The sequence below is a fragment of the Carya illinoinensis genome, chromosome 6, assembly GCF_018687715.1.
Source record: "Carya illinoinensis cultivar Pawnee chromosome 6, C.illinoinensisPawnee_v1, whole genome shotgun sequence".
Classification (NCBI taxonomy): domain Eukaryota; kingdom Viridiplantae; phylum Streptophyta; class Magnoliopsida; order Fagales; family Juglandaceae; genus Carya; species Carya illinoinensis.
This window is the reverse complement of record NC_056757.1, coordinates 3986130-4005788: the sequence shown is the minus strand read 5'-3', so window position 1 is coordinate 4005788 and position 19659 is coordinate 3986130. Positions and strand designations below refer to the sequence as shown.

Below are 19659 nucleotides of genomic sequence, written 5' to 3'. Positions count from 1 at the left end.
ATACACAGATTAATATGCACTGTAGTTATATATAACAAAACTCAAATCAATAATGATGCTCTTGGTCGTTGAAACAGTGATTGATGTGCTGTCCCACGACAAGTTGTCTGAAATTGGAAAAAAAAATAAAAAAAGGTCAATAAAGTTGTCCTCGGTCCTCGTATTTATATACGAGCCATGTTAGGCATAATCAATAAATAAATATGTACGTGTTGAACATTTATTTTGAAAAAAAGTCAATTTTATTATTAAAAAATTAATTTTTTTATATAAATCACATATTTATTTTTTAAATAATTATACAATATTTACATATTCACACTACAAATATCATTTCTCTTTATATATTTATTACAAATAGCTAGCAACAGAAAATATAAACCCTTGAAAAGATTTGGAACTTGAAATTAGTCAAATTTGGCCAAATCAGAGTTGGAAGTCAGTTTTGTGGGAGCGCCTCCCTCCCTCCCGTGTTATTTCATCTGAGTTCTACTGCATATAAATCAATGTGTCAAGTTGTAAATACTATCATCCCAATTTTTATCATTTCATAATGTGACATTAAATGATTAGAAATTATTTATTATATTTAAGTTGTTAACCTATCATCTAATGCCACATCATAAAATGATGAGAAAAAAAATGATAAATAGATTTTTTCATTCACATAATACATGAATAAGCACATACCACCAAGCATTCCTGGATTGCCTCAGTGTGTGCGTGTGTGTGTGTGAGAGAGAGAGACAGAGAGAGAGAGGAGAAACGTCATGAACTATCTATATGGTTTTAAGAATATACGCAGACAGTATTCTAGGGGACATTCAAACAATACATAGATCCCCTGATTCCAATCACATTTATCAATGGCGAGACCTGTATTTGCAATTTACATTGGAGGAAAACCACATGTTTTCGAATGTCACGACCAGAAGTAAGAACCTACTAAACTTCATTTGCTTTAGAACAGCCCAAAATCTGATACAGGTCAGGATCTTCCATGTCCAAAAGGCGTACGCTTCAGCTTTATCAACAAAACCGAGGCAACGCAATACCCTGCTGAAAAAGGGGGATGAGAACCGAATATAAAATTGATGCTTCGCCTCTTTAAAAGAGTAAGTTGAGAATTTAACCTCGAGAATTAGAAAGAGGATGTGCCGACTGAAGAGTATCCAGCAGCTTTCATCTCCTTTAGAGTTTCAGCCAACCAGTCCAAGCCCTCATAAAGCCCATCTCCCCTAAGCGCACAAGTCCCTTGTATGTGCCATTTTCTGTTCTTTAGACCGAAGAGACCTAGTCCTTCACTTACTTCCATCGGTGTCATTGCTCCTTTCTGAACAGGAAAAAGGGAGATCATCAAGAAAAGATTATGTATAACTGCTATTTTTCTCCTTTATTTATTTTTTGGGTCCGTACAAGGAAATTTCTATGCTAGTAAAAATCAATGCATCAGAAGATAAGGCTGAGGATAATGCCTGCAGCTATGGAAGTCTGAAACAGGCTTCATTATTATATATTTATATTATATATCTATATTTTGTGGCCGGCATTAGTGACAAAGTTATTGAAGAATGAAGTCTAAAAAAAGCACCAATTTATTTTATTTTATTAACAAAATGAAATTGCTAGGTCAGCTCAAACAATCATCACCTCTTCTTAATTCTTTACTCTCTTTTTTTGTTGTTTTTGGGGGGGGGGGGGGATTGGACACTGAATCAGTACATTTGAGGAAGACGGAATTAAAATGGCATCATCAATTGAAAAAGAAAGGTGATGGCAATGGAGAAAGCATCTGTCCAGTGTTATTCAAGTTGTGATTGAGAGATGACAAGAATGAGAGGTTGAGACTCAATAAGACAAGTCAACAGGATCAATTCAATACACATGACAAAGTAAGGAAAACCAGTTCTACCTATTATGAATTATGAACATCGACCTCATTTGGCTCTCCGTTTTGGCTTATAGTTTCTGAAACTAGAGAAACCTAAACATACCATCGCTGGGGTGATTGTAGCAATATGTAATATTTAGTTTTCAATTCAGTTGCAGGGCCATGAAACCTAAATTCTTTATATAAAAAGAAACCAAGAAATGAGACAGACCTCTTACTCAGAGAAAATGATTGCTTTAGAAAATATTCCAAACACTTCCTGCAAGGCACTGACTAGCAGGTATGTCTTTAATTAATACATACAAGCACAAGCCAAGCAAACATGTAATCTTATATCATTCAAGTACAAGAAATATCAGATATCAATAATAAAACCTACCATGTCTTGTTTATTGGCAAACACCAAAATAACACTGTTGAGCATAAATGGATCCTTGATGATGGCCTGAAAAGAAAATTATCAGATCAACTGAGAATCCATCACCCCAAAATTTTTGTTGTATTATATCATTCTGAATGTATAACCTGAAATTCTGCCTTTGCTTTTCCAATTCTCTCTCGGTCTAAAGAATCAACGACATAGATCTGCAAAGAGATATGAATTTCATCAATGTATAAGCAAAAATGTGTAAATCTGTGTGTGTGTGTGTGTGTATATATGGGGGGATTAATGACAAATTTTATTTAGTTAACGAAGTAATAGTTCATTAGAACAACTAGTTCACCTAACCCCAAAACAGAATTCACTAAGACCAGACAGAAAAACTGAGTAAAAGAAGCAGAAGATAACTATATCATTCCATGTGCCTTCAGCTTGAATACGTAGTTGAAACTACTGACTAATAACTAGAATAACATATAAAAGTGAACATAATGAGGGTATCAGAAATTAAGTTGAAGCAGAAACATGTTCCTTAGTTGCATGGTGCAAAAAGAAAAAAGAATGGGGGAAGGGAGTGATTACCCCCAAAAACTAAGAGAAATGATATTTGTAGTCCTAGGGTGTGCATACCCCCCCCCCCCCCCCCCCCCCCCCCCCCCCCCCCCCTTCTATGGAAAAAGTGGGTAAATTTGGGACCCACGTAAAAGAATCATTTTTTAACGGTGGATCCCACTTTTTTCAAAGGGCGTACACGCTAGGATTGCATCTAGCATTACTCCAAAACTAATCATAATCCAGGAAAAGATCACAGAAATTAATCATTACCAGCCCATCAGTATTGTTAAAGTAATGCCTCCAGAGTGGCCTCAACTTCTCTTGTCCACCAACATCCCAAACGGTGAATATTACATTCTTATACTGAACTTTCTCCACATTGAAACCTACAATAAACCAGGAAAATCAAACTGTATATCCACCTTAACATGATAGTCATCATATGAGTTTGAAATGGAAAAACAGATGAGAAAGTGTTAGAAATCACATAAGCAAAACAATTTCCAAGATGAAAAGCCAACAGCCGCCTACTTATTTAAAAATTAAAAAACATTAGAGCCCACAAGAGCATGTCAGGGTGGCAGCTTTTCCCGCAGCAATGGTGGCCCGTAACAGGGTATTCTGTTTGGTGCAGAAGAGGCTGCCTCCCTCAATTAGCTACAACTTGTTAGTATTGTTACCAAATAATGTATTCAAAGGAAAAACATGAAATCCTCAGAATGATGGTAACACCAACCAGGCAGGAGTGGTGGGAAGAAAGCATGATACTACTCATCTGAAGGGATACATGCTGTAAAAAACTAAAACGTATGTTACAGATGACACCAGCAAAGCATAAGCCTACTATCAAGCCATGACCACACATTACACAAATCCATTCCCATGGAAGAGTATTTGGAAGACAAAAGCACCCGTGAAGGCAATTTTTTTTTTATGGGCAGCTTCTTTAGGGAAGATCCTCACAACAGACAATCTACGAAAAAGCCACATCATAGTCATGGATTAGTGTTGTATGTACAAAAAGAATGGAGAGTACGTAGATCGTCTATTACTTCAATGTGAGATTGCTACGACCTTGTGGAATGGCTTCTTTGCTCGAATGGGCTTAGCTCGGGGTGATCCTGAAAAGGGTAATCGACCTCCAAACTTCTTGCAAGGCATCTAGGGCAACCCTCAGATTGCAAGACTCTGGAAGATGGTTCCAATTTGTCTATGGTGGTGTATTTGGAGGGAGAGGAATGCAAGAAGCATTGAAGATTGAGAGCAGTCAATAAATAGCTTAGAAGTTTATTTTTCAGTACTTTACTCCATTGGTCGATTGTAATTGATTTTAGTGGCATGTCTTTCCTGACTTCCTTGTATCTTTAAACTCGCATGCGTAGGCAATGCTCTTGTATATGTCCTGTATACTCAGGCTTTTGTCTATTTTCTGCTCAACAAAATTTTGTTTTCCAATAAAAAAACAAAAATAAAAAACCAGTAAAGCATCAAGCCTCATATAAAAGTATCACCAATTCATATTTTCAGGAACAACATGACGTACCAATCGTAGGAACAGTTGATAAAACTTCTCCAATGTGCAACTTGTACAGTATAGTTGTTTTGCCAGCAGCATCCAGGCCGAGCATCACAACCTATGCCATCTCAAATAATTACTAAAAATAAGAAGAGAGGCTCAAAGTATGCCACATAATAAATGTGTTCATATCATGCAATTGACCACAAAATAAACACCTAGAATTCAGGCATACAGGATAGACATACTAAAATAAATTTTCTATACTTTTTAAGCCTATATTCAGGGTATGGCAAGTTGTCCTTCAAGACAAGAGCAGATTTAATGGAAAATGATTTTGTAAGAGAAGTAATCATTTAAAAGAGAAGGGGGGGAAAAGACAGCACACATATAACCAGGGATTCAAGAGTTAAAATGTGGTTGCGACAGAGAAATATATTCGTATCGACAAGGAAAATATTAGCAAAGACAAATCTACAAAACCATTCTACAGTAAATTGCACTATTCCCACCCTTTACCCCAGGCTATAGACTGAACAATCAAAATATATTAGAGGTAACTTCAAAAAGTTACCAAAATATTCAACTTTCATAACAAAGAAATCTGAACAGGAACAGACAAATTGCCATGGCATGTGATCTATTTAACAGATAGCTGTCTCATTCTGATCTAGGTATACCACAAAAGCCTGTCTATACTGACAATTGTCAGTACCCTCGTATAAAAAAATGCTCCCATGCAGAAGCTGGACCTCTTTTGGAGCTAAAAGGTTCTTTTGGCGGGATTAGAAACAAAGACTCAAACAAGGAACACTTTGCTTACCTATCAAAAAAAAAAAAAAAAAAACAAGGAACACTTTGCTCAACATTCAGTATGATACTTCCCTCCATGATACCATCATATATTGCTCAAATTGAGCTATGTATGCACAAAATGTCTACCAAGCCTACCCAAACACGTTGGCCCATCCCTCTAAAACTAAAAACATTCTGTCTACTCTACTATCCTGATCATTTATTGTGATTAGCTCATTATTATCAAACTCGTACAAGTATGTCAGTGAATGCTACCCTGTGTCCAACCTGTGTTAACTGCTCTCAGAGCCTCCTGCTGATATCCTGCTCCCAAAATTTGCATTCTACAAGCACTCTTTACCCAATGGATCTCAGATGATATCCCCCCCGCCCCCAAAAAAAAAAAAAAAAGAGAAAGCAAACAACAGAAACAACTGTGACGTTTCATAAGTGCATAAAAAATAAGAGCTCATATACTTCTTGAGTACATATGGGAACATACAGCAGTCACATTTTAACCATGTAAGCCCAGATTTTTTTTTATTGGTAAATAAAATCTTATTGATCATATGAATAGGCAAAGCCCAAGTACATGGGTCATATACAAGAGCAACACCTAGGAGTGATGTTCTAGTGATACAAGAACCATTTAGGCCCAGATTATAGGCAGTGCACACTTGATATTTAGCAAACACAGATACATCCAAAGAGTAGCAGCTTGGCTCTCTTTTCCTACCAAAAAAAGAAACAACTTTCTTTTGAGTTGTGTGGAAAAAAAAAAAATTGAAGCTGAATCTAAGAGAACTAGAATTCCCCATCCAAATCAGATCTTGGAAAGTTAATGAAAGAGTAAAACTCTGACTCAACAAATAACTAATCTCTCTGACTCAACAAATAACTAATCTCATGTAAATTTCTTAAAACAAAAACCATCAAGTTCAAGAACTGGACTAATAAGGATTCTACAGGAGGTGCTCAAGTAAGTCAAACATGATTAAGAATACTTGCCATTGCCCTTGATGTAACAAAATTGTTACTTGTTACTTGTAAGCAGTGCATATAAGTAGCTACTGATGGAAAATGGGAAACCTCAAAAACCAATTTTGTTTTCATTTCTAAAAAAATAAAAAGCATTTTGGAAGTAAAAACTGCACTTAAAATCAAGGGGTCATTAGCAAATATAAATCAGATTAATTAATATGACAATATATTTTGGGTGTAATCTCTGATAAGATTGTGCTTTATTTTTTATAAGTAAGAATGTGATTTATTTTCTAATTACTTATCTACTATAATATATACAAGAGAATATTGTTTGCCTTTCATGCTAATTTGGAGGGAGCATACCACCAAAACCAAGACCTTTACCACTTGAGTCAACCCCTAGGGGTTGTTTTTTTATTTACAAGAATTTTACTAAGAATGAAAGTCTAGGCGGCATGGATGTTTTTAATTGGCGGACTAGATTATCCATTCTAAAAACTTCAAAACATCATACTCCAACCTAGCATGGATGAAAGCAGATGTGTCACGTCTACGATCTTCTTTTCTTGGGAGTTCAGTCCTTTTGTCCACAGTTTCTGCATCATAATTATTTGCGTGTTGCATGATTTTCAGAGCATTCAGTCATGTGCTTTACAAAAGATTGATGTAAAAACATTAGATAAGATTATTTTATTAAATTTCTGAGTCTAGTTTTGTTATTAATATATTGTTCTAAGCCCTAGGCAAAGCATGTGCACACTAGTCCTAGACTGAAATTGTTGGGAAGTAAACTATTGATTAATCCATTCATAAAACACGAAGAAACTAATTAAAAAAGATAATGCCTAAATATGGCAATAATTTCAATCCCTGAAACCAAAAGGCAAAAACCATAAGAACCCAACTATCATTAGGTCAAGAAACGCAAGACTACTAGCCAATCACAGCAATCCCATGATAATAAAAATCTTTAATTCAATAAAAAGATGTATAAACGGAAAAAATCGAAATAAAAGCAACCCTACAGATAACAAAGGAAGGCAAAAAGAGCGTAATCCACCCCCCTGCTCGTAAGATTCTCATGTCCAAATCACAAAAACAATTGAAATCGAAACCAAAATGCAAAAGAGAAGAGGAAGAAAGAGAGGGAGGGAGTTTGTGTACCCGCATCTCGGTATTGCCGAAGAAGGTATCGAAGAGCTTGCGAAAAGCTTGGCCCATTAGAAACTTCAATCTACCCTCTGTCTCTCGCCCTCTCTCTGTGTGTGAGTCTCCCTTTTAGTTGTCCCAAAGCTTGAAAGCTCTCGTCGATCACAAAGAAACGTCTACCTTTGATTTGGTTGGATGAAGGTTCGTTTGCTTTTTCCTCTATTACTCGGTCTTCTCTCTCTGTCTGCTAGTCATTTGTAATTTGTTTTTATTTTCTCCTCTCTCTTTACGCTGTTTCTAAGAAAAATTGCGTCGACTCTCCTCCAATTCCGTCGTATCGCATTATGTTTTTCTTTTTGATAATACGAAAAATTATATACACCGTACTTTTATCTTACTTATATTTTATTTAAGTAAAATATAATATATTTATTATTATTAAATAATTTTTTATTATATAATTTTTTATCATTATATTATAATAAATATATAATATTATATATAATAAAATATAAATGAGATAGTTATATAACATCACACGTAAAGATTGATTCCATAGTCATATGTTATCAGTGTTGAACATTGCTGTTATACCATTTTGTTTTTTTTAAGGGAGGTCAAAGTCACTGTGTGATTTAAGTTTGAGATGAAAACATTGCAGACTTCTCAAGTCTTTTGTCTTGGTGTCAAATGGAACTACCGATGTTATCTTCTCTTATTTTTGTTTTAATCTTGAGAGTAGTTCAATTGATCAGACTTTAAATTTACTTTTAATGATTACTAATTCGAGTTTTTTCAGGACCACTAGAAGTTTATCTGGTCATTAACTTCAAGATCTCATTAGATTAATCGATGTGCGCATAAGCTGACACGGATACCCATGAATAAAAAAACAAAAAAATTGAGATGAAAACATGGTAACAACTCATCACTCTCTAGGCCTCCTACGAAAATTTCCTATTAATATAAACCTCTTATCATCCTTTAATAAACATTGTGCATGCAGCATAGAAAGAAATCCAAATGAGGCTGGAACAAAAAAATAAATGACTGAAAAAATGACACTTGTTCCTTTGGTAAACGAGTAATGCATTATTAATTTTAAACGTTGTATTTTTTTATTTTTTATTTATTTTTTGTTCTGTTTCTTTGAACAAACATTGACAGTTTTCGCAAACAAAGTATCTAAACCATATTATGGTTGGAACTTTGTACCATTTAGTTTAGCTGATTTTGCACTTGCACAAGCTTTCAAACCTGTAGGTGATGTACATCATGTGAGTAAATTGATGTAGATTTCTTACTCCACATGTAAAATCAAAAATTTTTGTAGGTGATCTACATCATGTGAGGAAATTGAAGAAAGAATGGCAAGCTCTGAGAGGATGCGTCGATACTTCACATAGAAGTGGCAATATTATGAACATATCCACATGTAACGCTCACGTGCCACCCACATGTGCACGCACGTGGGACTCACGTGCCTCCTCTTCTTAGAATCTTTCTCACCACCTACATCGGATTAAAAGATGAGTTTTCTTATATATAAATAAAGTCGCGTATTAATCTGTGTACTAATATTGATTTATTCATATTTAAAATTTAAATTAATACTGTTTTCAATAAAATCTACTTTTTAACCAATCACATCAAATTGGTACGCAGATTAGTGCACAATTGTGCTTGTAATTATATTTTTCATTAAAAGATTAGCCACCATCAAATCCTCCAAATTTGATTGTTGTGGTTGAATGGAACGTGGGTCCCATGAGCCGTCTCAAATTCTAGTTTCTCCTAGAATTAGTCCAAATTGCAATTAGTCTAAAAATTGAAAAAGTTGTATTAATGATTTTTGTGTTTTGTTTAGAATGTTAGAAAAATTGTAATGATTAGATGAAAAAGTTGAACATTTAAAATTGAAATATATTTTGTGTTTTGTTTAGAAAATTAGAAAAATTGTAATGATTAGATGAAAAATGTGATCATTTAAAATTAAAATGTATTTTATGTTTTGTTTAGAAGGTTAGAAAAATTGTAATGATTATATAACTATTAAATGAAAAAGTTAAATGTTTAAAATTAAAATATATTTTATATTTAAGTAATATTTAGAAAAGAAAATATCTGAGAGTACATGGGAATACTTGATTATCCAAACCAACCTGAATGTATTTTAGAACTATTCATAGAAAGGTTTTGGAATAATTCTTTGAAAAGGCAACAACTCACATTTTTTTTACAAGTAGATGGTCATTTATAGAATTTTATTGACCCTAATAGATATAATTGCTTGTAAAAAAAAATCTGCAAAATTAAATTTGATAAAATCCTACCTGGGTGGACAATGTCTGAATTGAGATGGTGCATAAAACCTTAATTATTATTTTTGCTTAGCAATTACGATAGAGATAATTTTTAAATAAAAATATAATATAGAGATTACATTTATGATAATTAATTTTTAAATATAAAAAAGGACCTACTCAGAATTTTCACCTAAGACTAGTATACAATCTATTGAGCCAACCCAGTTTCTCGTGCTTAAACTACCACTGGTTTCATTTAAGAGAAGTATTACAGCTATAAATATATTTTACAATAATAAATAGATAAACTGATATGATTTTATATAATATATTAGATAGACTTTATAATAAAAATAGTTTTACAATCTGACGTGAAATTTCAACCTATATTAGTTTATGAGTTTATTTTTATGAATTTGATATTACATTGGTTTGTGAGTTTTTATTTTTTATTTTTTGGTGTCTAAATCAGTTGTTTTTCTTTTTTTAGGAATAAAGATTGCTTCATTCAATAGCAGTAACCAAATACAAAGAACAAATGTGTCCATTAGAATATTCATATATGACTAAATAATTTACATAATAGAAAGGCCTTCAGCATCCATTTCCAAACTACTTAGAATAAAATCCAGAGGATTGTGCCACCATTGAATAATATCATCCACCCATCGTGCATTTCTAGCCAATTGATGTGCTGCCTCATTTCCCTACCTGGCAACATGAAAAATATCAAATGAATGGAAGTGTGATAACAAAGCTTGAATCTCTCTCATCAGAGGGCTGTAACTGCATTCTTCTTCACAACTTGATCTAATCGCTTCCACAACAGTTAGTGAATCTCCTTCAAGGATCACATGAGGTATTCCCATGTGGACGAGGATCATTTGTAATCCCTTCAAAGCAGCAAGAGCCTCTTATCTCCTCCACCATATAGGTACCTGCTTCCCTTATCCAAATTTCCATAATCATACTTCATAAATCATCCCGCAAGATAGCTCCAATCCCCGACAGATTTTGTAGGGTGAAGACAGCGCCATCAAAATTCAGCTTCCATTTTCCAATTGGTGGAGGTTTCCAGACGAATATAAATGGCTGCTTATTAACTTGCTGATGACTAAGAGGTCAGAACCCCCCATAGCCACACGTTTGCCACGAGGCAATTGCTGGCTTATACCCAATGAAATAAGAACCCTCACAAATTCATCCCACCCAGGCCTTAAATCATGCAGGTCGACATCTTCTACATATCCCACGATTTCAGCAATTTTCCTTACTGCCCTCGAATTCATCCCATCTATAGGAAGATCATAAATTTGGACCCAAAATGAAGCAAAAGACATCGAAACTTGCAGATAGCCATCATGATAAGAAAGTATCACCAAAATATTGTTTCCAAACGTCCACGGGCCATTGTTCACAATATGTTCTTTTTTGCCTGGTTTTGAGAGAGCCGCCAAGAACGAATTACCAGTATTTGGAGACCACAAATTCGTCATAATCGTCTTAAACGCCTCTTTGTTGTAGTACTTCACTATAAGGAGTTTGAATAGCAGGCACTGCTGGGTGTCGTATTGTTTGTTAGATTCCAAATGATCAGATAAACATATTTTTGGAAAGGGATAACGTCTCCCAATGTTCTAAAATATCTTCAACCATTATGAAATCTTCAGCAACCCTCAGAGAACTAATTCCCATCGATAAAACTAGACTCTCATTTGGAGAGAGAGACACCATAGAAGCACTAGAATCCAAACTTGTATGTTAAAACAAGACAAGAAACCTCCCAAGTAAGACTCGCCGAAGGGTTTTTACTGAGAGACACCTTTTGCCCTTTTTAAATCAGTCGTCTTAAACTGTTTTGTACGCAATTGTGGACCATAAATATGATCACACAACTCGATACTTGTTTATTTGGAGAATGACGCGTCATGCTATTTTTAATATTATCATCTACCTCTAATCTTTCTTCCACCCCCACTAATACGTTGACGTGAAAACTAGAGAGCCAAGACTCGCCTCTTTGTCTGTCTATTTTATTTTCCTTTTCTCAATTTTTGGTTGGTAATTTCCAGTATCAACTTTATATCAATGGTGGAAGAGCGAAACCTCCAGGAAAGAATTCCTTCAAAACGTTTGGAATTTTCTAAGGTTTTAAAGAGTCAAGTCGTCAGTCTTCCCAGTTCCTAGTGCAGATAAATGCAGAACATGATTAGTTGGAAACATCCTTACTTGATTCTGTACCATATAAGTAATCTAGTGAGAGGAGGACAATGCTAGATCGACAGAAACTATTGTCCAAAGAAAGGTATGGGATACACAAATCCATTCATGATACGGCCCCCAAAAAAAATTCTGTTTTATTAATTTTTTTATTGTAGTTATTCCTAATACACGTGCTAGTACTGTGTTCGTACCATGCCAAACTATATATAGCTCGGTACTCCCCCCCCCCCCCCTTTTTCTCTGTCTGAAGATGTTAGTATGTCTTCTGAATTTGCTCTTTTATTTTTTGACTTAATGATTAAAGAAGTAATTTTTAGTATATTAGTATATTTTTTTATTTTTTAAAAATATTAAAATATGTTAAAAAAATATAAAAAAAGAAAAGAAAAAGAAAAATAAAAAATTTATACTAGTAGGCCCTCCCAATGGTTAAAGCTGGGCGGCACGCTAGCATGCACCACCCTATATATAGATAGCTGATTGATTGGGATTAGTTTTGAATTTAGATGATGGAGATCATCAAATATTAGAACATTGTTTAAATTAGTACCATCACGTTTATATATATTAAACTAATGTGAAAAATATATGTGGTTGAAAATCCTAGTACTACCTCCTACTACAATCTTTATTTCTTTGTATTCTGTGAAATATTTATTTCTTGCTTTGCTAATGCCCTCATAAAATTGCTTCTATTTCTATTCCACGATCAAGTACTCTTCAGCAGCTCGGCAGGATGACTAGCTGAATCAGATTAACTCCTTTTATATTATTTACATGCGCTCTTGTCTCGTCTTGTTCTATGTTATGTTCTACTGAGATTTGAAAAATTGTCAATTAAATAATGTTAATTTGTTGCTTCAACTAAAACCAACATTTTTTTTTTTGGCAGGCAGTCGCAAATCAAAAGTGATGATAATAGCATTGGGTAAGATACCTCTTCAAACCAAATTTCTTGGGATTAATACACAAATGGTCAGTCTATTGTGTCAATTTTCTCCATTTCTATAATTCTAGGGCATGTACCATATAAGTATTAATCTAGTGAGAGACTTCCTACGTACATACTTAACTCATTCTTTAGTTGGGGCTTCAACTCATCTACCTGATAGCCAGTTAATTCACGTACTGGTTAAGATGGTAGAAGCAGAATATCTTTATAATTTTTGCTTCATTTTTACTATGGTATTATCGAAAGAAAAGGCAATTTTGTTTAGTTTCATGATTGCCTAAATACATTGTTTGAGTTACTCTAGTCTATGTGCCAATTCATAATACTTTTTCTTTTGTTACAGTCACTTTATCTGTTGCCATTAGAGTTTTGATAGTCATTGGCCTCAGCTTTAGGCAAAAGTTTAGATCCATTAATGTTATAATCTATTGAAGAATGAAAGTCCAACAAGTCAGAGTGTTGAGACCTGTCTAAAGAATAATGAAGTACCATTTGGTATAAGAAGATACAATTACTCGAATATAAAGAAAATGACCAACTGCTTTAGAGATAAATTAGGCAAGGAGGTTATGGTAGTGTCTACAAGGGGAAGTTACAAGGTGGTCTTTGGTGGTAGTGAAAGTTTCGAAAGGATCAATAGGAAATGGAGAGAAATTCATAAACGAGGTTGCAAGTATTAGTAGGACCTCACATGTCAACATTGTCACTCTTAGGGACTTTTGTTTTGAAGGTTCCAGAAGAGCTCTCGTCTATGAATTTATGCCTAATGGATCTTTGGAGAAGTTCATATATAAAAAAGATCCACGGTCTAATCATCAATTATAATAGGAAACATTGTATAAGATCGCAATTGGCATAGCTTGAGGATTAGAGTACTTGCATAGAGGTTTTAGCAGTCGAATCTTGCATTTTGATATAAAGCCTCACAACGTTCTTTTAGATGAGAACTTCTGTCCAAAGATCTCAGATTTTGGCCTTGCAAAAGTATGCCCCAGAGAACAAAGTATCAAATCAATGTCGGACGCAAGAGGAACTGCAGGATATATAGCTCCAGAAGTAGTTTGTAGAAATTTCAGAGGGGTCTCTCACAAATCAAATGTTTACAGCTATAGAATGATGATTTTGGAAATAGTTGGAAGTAGAAATGAAGTTGATCGTACTAGTGAAATATTCTTTCCACATTGGATTTACAAGCGCCTTGAACTTGATGAAGAACTAATATTGCTTGGTCTCAAGACTGAAAATGATCGACAAAATTCAAAGAAGATGACAATAGTGAGCTTGTGGTGCATACAGATAGACCCGTCAAACCGGCCGACAATGAGTAGAGTTGTCGAAATGTTGGAAATGAGCCTCAACTCCTTGCAAAGTCCTCCTAAACCTTTCTTGTCTTCCCCATCAAGATCAAATTCGACTATAGTGATTCTATCTCATTCTAGTTCTATAGTGCCCTAAAAAGAATCTTTTTCTTGAATACGAAATCTTAATTCTTGAAAGCAGCAGTCTGTGCTTTTTAGTTTTATCAAGCATTTGCTTGTTGATGCACCTTCAATTGAAGACTTGCCTAAAATATGCAGTATTATCTGACTTCATGGCTCACTCCCATCATATTATCTAGTATTATCTAGCTTCATCCCATGTCTTGGTTATCAAGCTCATCTAAGGGTTGATCAAGAACAAAACAAATATGTTTCATAATCGCTAGAATTATCACTAGAATTATTTTCCTCACTCTTTTTTGGAATCTTGCGCTGACTCTAGTTTGTTTATGCACTTTCATAAGGAGAGACTAAAGGTTGATTTGAGTTGATCTATTTGCATAAGGATTATATTACTTGGAACATAGATATTGCTAATAAGTAAACTGGTCAAACATTTTTTACAATGCTAAAATTTATCCTAAGAATTCAACCCAAGCAATATTGGAGCTATTTTTAGCAAAGGCTCTAGGGTGTTTGGTTAAAACTTCCTCGAGAAAAGAAAGCAAACCGTTGTCATGCTACCATTAAGTACAATTAAATCCATGTCTCACCCGATTAAAAAACGCTTTGAACACATCCTTCCTCACAAACCTTGTTGGGTGTGACCCACCTTTGGACCAATCAACCTAAGTGATGTCCTATTTGAGTCGATGTCCAAGTGAGTTTTGGTCAAGAGGGTTGCCAAGTAGTGCTCATCCATGTAACATTTTTGACATTTCTCGTTTAAAATCTTTTGGGCTGGTCTTCAACTATAAGTCTAGATCGGTTCCATGCACTCAATTAAAAATCCTTCGCGCCGAAAGTTAGAAAGTAGGGTCATTAATATTGTCATGAGTTGTTTTCCCACATTCTATATTCTATATTGTATATATTTAAGTTCAATTTGTTTAGTAACATGGAACTAAAGATACGTACGTAAAATCCTGACGAACGACGCTCAAGTGACTCGGGGCCCTTGTTTGATGAAAGAAGTTACACACACACACACACACAGATATATATATATATATATATATATTGAAAAGGCAAAAGAAAAATATAAGGACTGCATGCATTCATATATAGGGTGCTCCAAAGAGGCACGCCTGCCTTTGAGGGCCGGAATATGTGCATTACGCTGCGTGGCCAACAAATACTAGAAGACCACGCGTACGTGTTCCATTAATTGTAAATCTTCCACTGGTCCGTCATTAAAACAATTAGCTAGCACGCACGACTAGTTGAGTACTAGATCTGCACATATACAGCTACTTTTAATAGCTGATGAGATGATGGGGACGACCCAACTCATTAATTAATGGCATTATATTATATGCTCATGATCTTAAACGAGTATTAGGAGTAATAGTACTGCATTTACCATAAAAAGATTCATGCATTAATCGGTGATAGTGCAAGTCAACCAGAAGTGAGCTCCCTACCTGGAGACGGTAACCCGCAAGAATTCCCTCGAGTTAGATTTGAGCCTTAACCTAGAGCTTAGCCCCCACTAGGAAATTCAAAAATTTCTTAAATGGCTAATATTAGTAGTTGAAGACAAGTCCCTATTCGGATTCACGCCGAGGACCTAATACATGCCAAAGCACATGAGAACAACCCATGAACCATTGAATCACAAAAGAGACAGTAATGCAGAAAACGGTAGCCAGCAGATTACAAACCAGAGTAAGTATGACAAATAGACAGAAGCGAACACCGTGTATTAACAGCAAGCAGTGCTTAAATTTCACTAATAGCTATAGGGTTGGAAAGACGAACAGTCCTTTTTACCAAACACAAAAAACATATCACATTCTATGAACCGAAGGAGTTTCTGCACAAGCCTCCACGGTCGGTATAAGTTACACCTAAGATGAATCATCAATACTTCAAGATGAGTCATTTAAACAGTATGCATCTCATCCCGCAAATACAATATCAAGCTGGACCAGAAAAACCCGTACTATGATTCAATTCATCCCTACATTAGAAACTAGATAATCTACACCCAGCCAATGGACATATATAGGCAGTATCGCCAGCAGCCTAACCTTTGCGCCTGAGCACCTTAGAGATATACCATTTTTGACAAGAAAAATCTGGGGAACAGAAGGGACACGTAGGGGAAAATTGCGCACTTTCTTTGTTCACATCTACAGAATCTGGTACAGAAATCAAGGTGCCCATTGCAACTGAGTTATAAAATTCTAAGAGATTAGATCCCACATCATCTTCTATGAGTCCAGCATCTCATCTTGTATCTCATTGGGTGCAATAAGCCCAGGAATAGAAAGCATCCGTTGCCGCTCTCTTTCTCTCTGAGCAGCAGCTTCCTCTGCATAAAGGTCTTTATTGTCCTGTAGAAGATTTTGAGCATTCACAGTACATGCACAAATTGTCAATACAATTTAAAACTAAAAAAAATGTTAAGACGAGTGAGACAGTTTGTACACTTCAAAACATTCCAGGGAAGCCGACCAGGATTTCAAACACCATGTAAACTACAACCCTAAATACGCCTAACAGCCTTAATCTTGAATTGAAAAATTAATATAGGATGAATAAAACCCAGTATGACCCTTCAATTAAGCGTTTCCATTTAACCACATAGATGTTCATTCACTTAGCAAGTGTCACTATGTGCAATGGTTAGGTTACAAAAACTCAATAGAGAAGACACAAAAAAAAAAAAATCATACGTATCTGTACCCACAAACTGACAAACAGTCCCTAATTTAGTAATGAGCAATGCTTGTACGCACAAAAAACGTACAGAAGACTTGCACATCCACGTGGCTTTCTCACATGTATAAAACTTTCCTAAAAAAGGGTGAAAAGCCACATGGATATGTAAGTTTTTTGTGCGTATAGTTAGCATTTCTCTTTGGTAATGCATCAACAGTTGTAACACATACCATTTTCCCAGTTCCATCATCCTTGGAATGAGAACACAGTATACACAAAATAATACTCAATTGAAAATGAAAACCTACTTTTCCCTTTGATGGGTACAAAAATGCAAACATACGTAAAACAAGTTAACTACAAGTTAAATACATAAAACTTTATCCTATCCTTAAAAACCCCAAACAAGCACAACTTCAACTGAGCAAGACTTGCCCACAACGCGTAACAATAAATTATTAATTCAACAAGTGTTGGAAGTTTGACCTTTAAATTGGACCGAAAAAACATATTAGGGAAGAAGATAATAATTATTCTAACAAGTCATCTTATGTGACACTGCCTCAAGAGTTACCTGGGCTGAAAATTCTTTTGACTGCACTAGAAAGTCTCTTATGTGATTCTTAAACGCAGAGAGCTCATTTCTCGACTCAAATAGTCCATTCACAAATTGAGTGACCTGAAAGTTCCCTTAAAATTAGTACCCAACCTAGGAAGGGAGAGAAAGGGACAGGAATGAAATTTAATTTCATTCTTGAAATACCTCTGCCGCAGTCATGTTAGGGAATGATGTACTCAATAGTTTTATGGTGTTCTCACGAACAAATACGGTGTTATTTGGATATTGATAAGGAATTGTAGCAACATCCCATAAAGGCTCTGTCAATGCACCAGACTCAACCTGCAGAAAGAAAAAGGAAATGCCAATCAATAGGAATAGTATGTTTCCCAACAAGTGAAGGGGCTATAAGATACATTACCAGGCAAAACAAGTGTTGTAGCACTAAGACATGCAACTTGAACCCAGGTTTATGAAAGGTGTCCGTCAAGACAGCAAATATTTCTTGCTCAATTGATAGGAAGTATGTCCGGTAGAATTGATTACAGAACTCAGAACTCTGTCATTGTATAAAAAATACTGTTAGAATCCTATCATTGTAACCTTGACAATCTGACCAATAAAACAAATGAATTACACCTGGAAGTTTTTCAACATCTCCAATAAAAGGTTGAGCCCAGTCTCAGCAATATTCCTTTCTGTATGCCGAAATGCCCATATAATGGAATCCATGATAAGCTTTAGTTGCTGCAAGAAAAAATACAGGAGAACCCAGAACAAACAGTAAGCCCACTGGAATGACTATAAACAACAGAATACCATTGAATATAAACAAAACCTGCTTTTATGAAAAAATATATTAAATAAAACCAAACATACTATGCTGTGTCTTTGGAAAAAGAACATGAAACGACAGGTGTAAAAAGAGGGATTTCTTTTAACACAAACCTGACTTGATAAACGAATTAATGCAGGAAAACAATGTGTAGCAATTGCACGGAGTAAGGAGAAAAACTTGAGGCGATGCTCTGGGTAATCTTCAAAGTTTTTTGTAATCATCTGCAGTGCAAAACCAAGCTGTACATTTTAGCCAAAAAACTAAAGCAATACATGCATGGTTTAAAATCACCTTATACTCAGAAAATAAACGAGACTTCAAGTAGTCTGCATTATTATACATATCGTCAAAGCACACAACACAGGCTTCTTCCTTATCTCATTTGGTTATTAAGGGGTAAACATCAAGGCTTTTACAAACAATATTAATACATATCCACTCACAACCTAAACTAGCGTGAACAGAACATGCAAAGCAACGTCCAGTGCTATTGAAACACATTTGACACCAAGGTTACAAAAACTCAAGCATAGATAGATAGATAGATAGATAGATAGATAGATAGATAGATATAACTTGTCAGAAATAGCTAGATATATAAATCGATCAATCTTCAATCAGTTAATACCCAGAGTGGAAAATATATAGTTCTACAGAAAATTTCATACACGCTAATTATTTATATTTTGTAATGGCTAATTTCTACACATTCGTTTAATCAAATGTTAAAAAAACAAAATATTAGCTAAATCCCCACCTCCAATGTGCATTGAAAAACCGCTTCGAATATACGAGCCACATCATCTATCATTGCAACTTTGTACCTACAAAATGACAGGAAAAATGAAACATTAAGAAAAGATGCTTTGCCAAATAATCTATTTTACTCCACCAAATGGGGCATTGAAGTGGAATGGATGTTTGCCTCTGAGTAACAAGGGGCCCCAAAAGAGTGACATGATTCCAAGGGTGATTGGAATTCACTTCTATATAAGATGGGGGAGGGGGTGTTAAACTTAATGTTGGCTATTCGAATGGGATGGAAGGACTTTGTCAGAAGGTTTATGGGATGGTATTGGGGAGGAAAGAAACCTTCACTTGGCGAATTGGAAGAAGGTTTGTACTCCGGTGACTTGTGGAGGTTTGGGTGTGCAGAATCTGAAACTTTTTAATAAAGCTCTTCTTGGGAAGTGGCTTTGGAGGTATAACAATGAGAATACTGCTTTGTGGAAACAGATTGTTGATGCTAAATATGGCAGGATTTGGGGGAACTGGTGTACTAATGAAATAAAAGGGGTGTTTGGGGTGGGTCTATGGAAGTCTATTCGAATGGGATGGGGGGACTTTGTCAGAACCACTAATCT

The 19659-nt window shown here is 35.2% G+C and overlaps 2 protein-coding genes across 5 annotated transcripts in view; both read right to left on the bottom strand.

The window, feature by feature from the left end:
- Positions 1 to 757: 757 nt before the first annotated feature.
- On the bottom strand, positions 758 to 7588 carry LOC122313636 (ADP-ribosylation factor 1-like 2). 3 transcript variants are annotated; one of them, XM_043128797.1, is made up of 7 exons: positions 7288 to 7588; positions 4372 to 4462; positions 3099 to 3214; positions 2417 to 2476; positions 2271 to 2336; positions 1134 to 1333; positions 758 to 1059 (listed from the first exon to the last, which is right to left on the bottom strand). In XM_043128797.1, the coding sequence occupies exons 1-6, from the start codon at positions 7342 to 7344 to the stop codon at positions 1142 to 1144; spliced, it is 582 nt and encodes a 193-aa protein (XP_042984731.1). In that variant the 5' UTR covers positions 7345 to 7588; the 3' UTR covers positions 758 to 1059; positions 1134 to 1141. The 3 variants fall into 3 exon arrangements, with proteins under 3 accessions (XP_042984731.1, XP_042984729.1, XP_042984732.1); XM_043128795.1 differs by having other exon boundaries at positions 758 to 1056; positions 7288 to 7583; XM_043128798.1 differs by lacking the exon at positions 7288 to 7588 and adding an exon at positions 5428 to 5548 and having other exon boundaries at positions 758 to 1056.
- Positions 7589 to 15936: 8348 nt separating this feature from the next.
- The window catches only part of LOC122313077 (protein EXPORTIN 1A), a 29495-nt gene continuing 25772 nt past the window's right edge, over positions 15937 to 19659 (bottom strand). For both annotated transcript variants that reach the window (XM_043127803.1, XM_043127804.1), the window contains exons 26-32: positions 19053 to 19119; positions 18406 to 18516; positions 18097 to 18204; positions 17879 to 18016; positions 17662 to 17799; positions 17473 to 17577; positions 15937 to 16570 (exon numbers count right to left, since the gene is read on the bottom strand). In XM_043127803.1, the coding sequence (XP_042983737.1) occupies positions 16448 to 16570; positions 17473 to 17577; positions 17662 to 17799; positions 17879 to 18016; positions 18097 to 18204; positions 18406 to 18516; positions 19053 to 19119 (790 nt within the window). In that variant the 3' untranslated portion in view covers positions 15937 to 16447. The remainder of the gene's footprint in view (positions 16571 to 17472; positions 17578 to 17661; positions 17800 to 17878; positions 18017 to 18096; positions 18205 to 18405; positions 18517 to 19052; positions 19120 to 19659) is intronic.

Coding starts and splice junctions, on each gene's coding strand:
- LOC122313636 (XM_043128797.1), bottom strand. CDS start 7,344: ATGGGCCAAGCTTTTCGCAAGCTCTTCGATACCTTCTTCGGCAATACC. Junction 4,463..7,287: donor TCGGCAATACCGAGATGCGG/GTACACAAACTC, acceptor GAGATGGCATAG/GTTGTGATGCTCGGCCTGGA. Junction 2,337..2,416: donor AAGCAAAGGCAGAATTTCAG/GTTATACATTCA, acceptor TTTTCTTTTCAG/GCCATCATCAAGGATCCATT.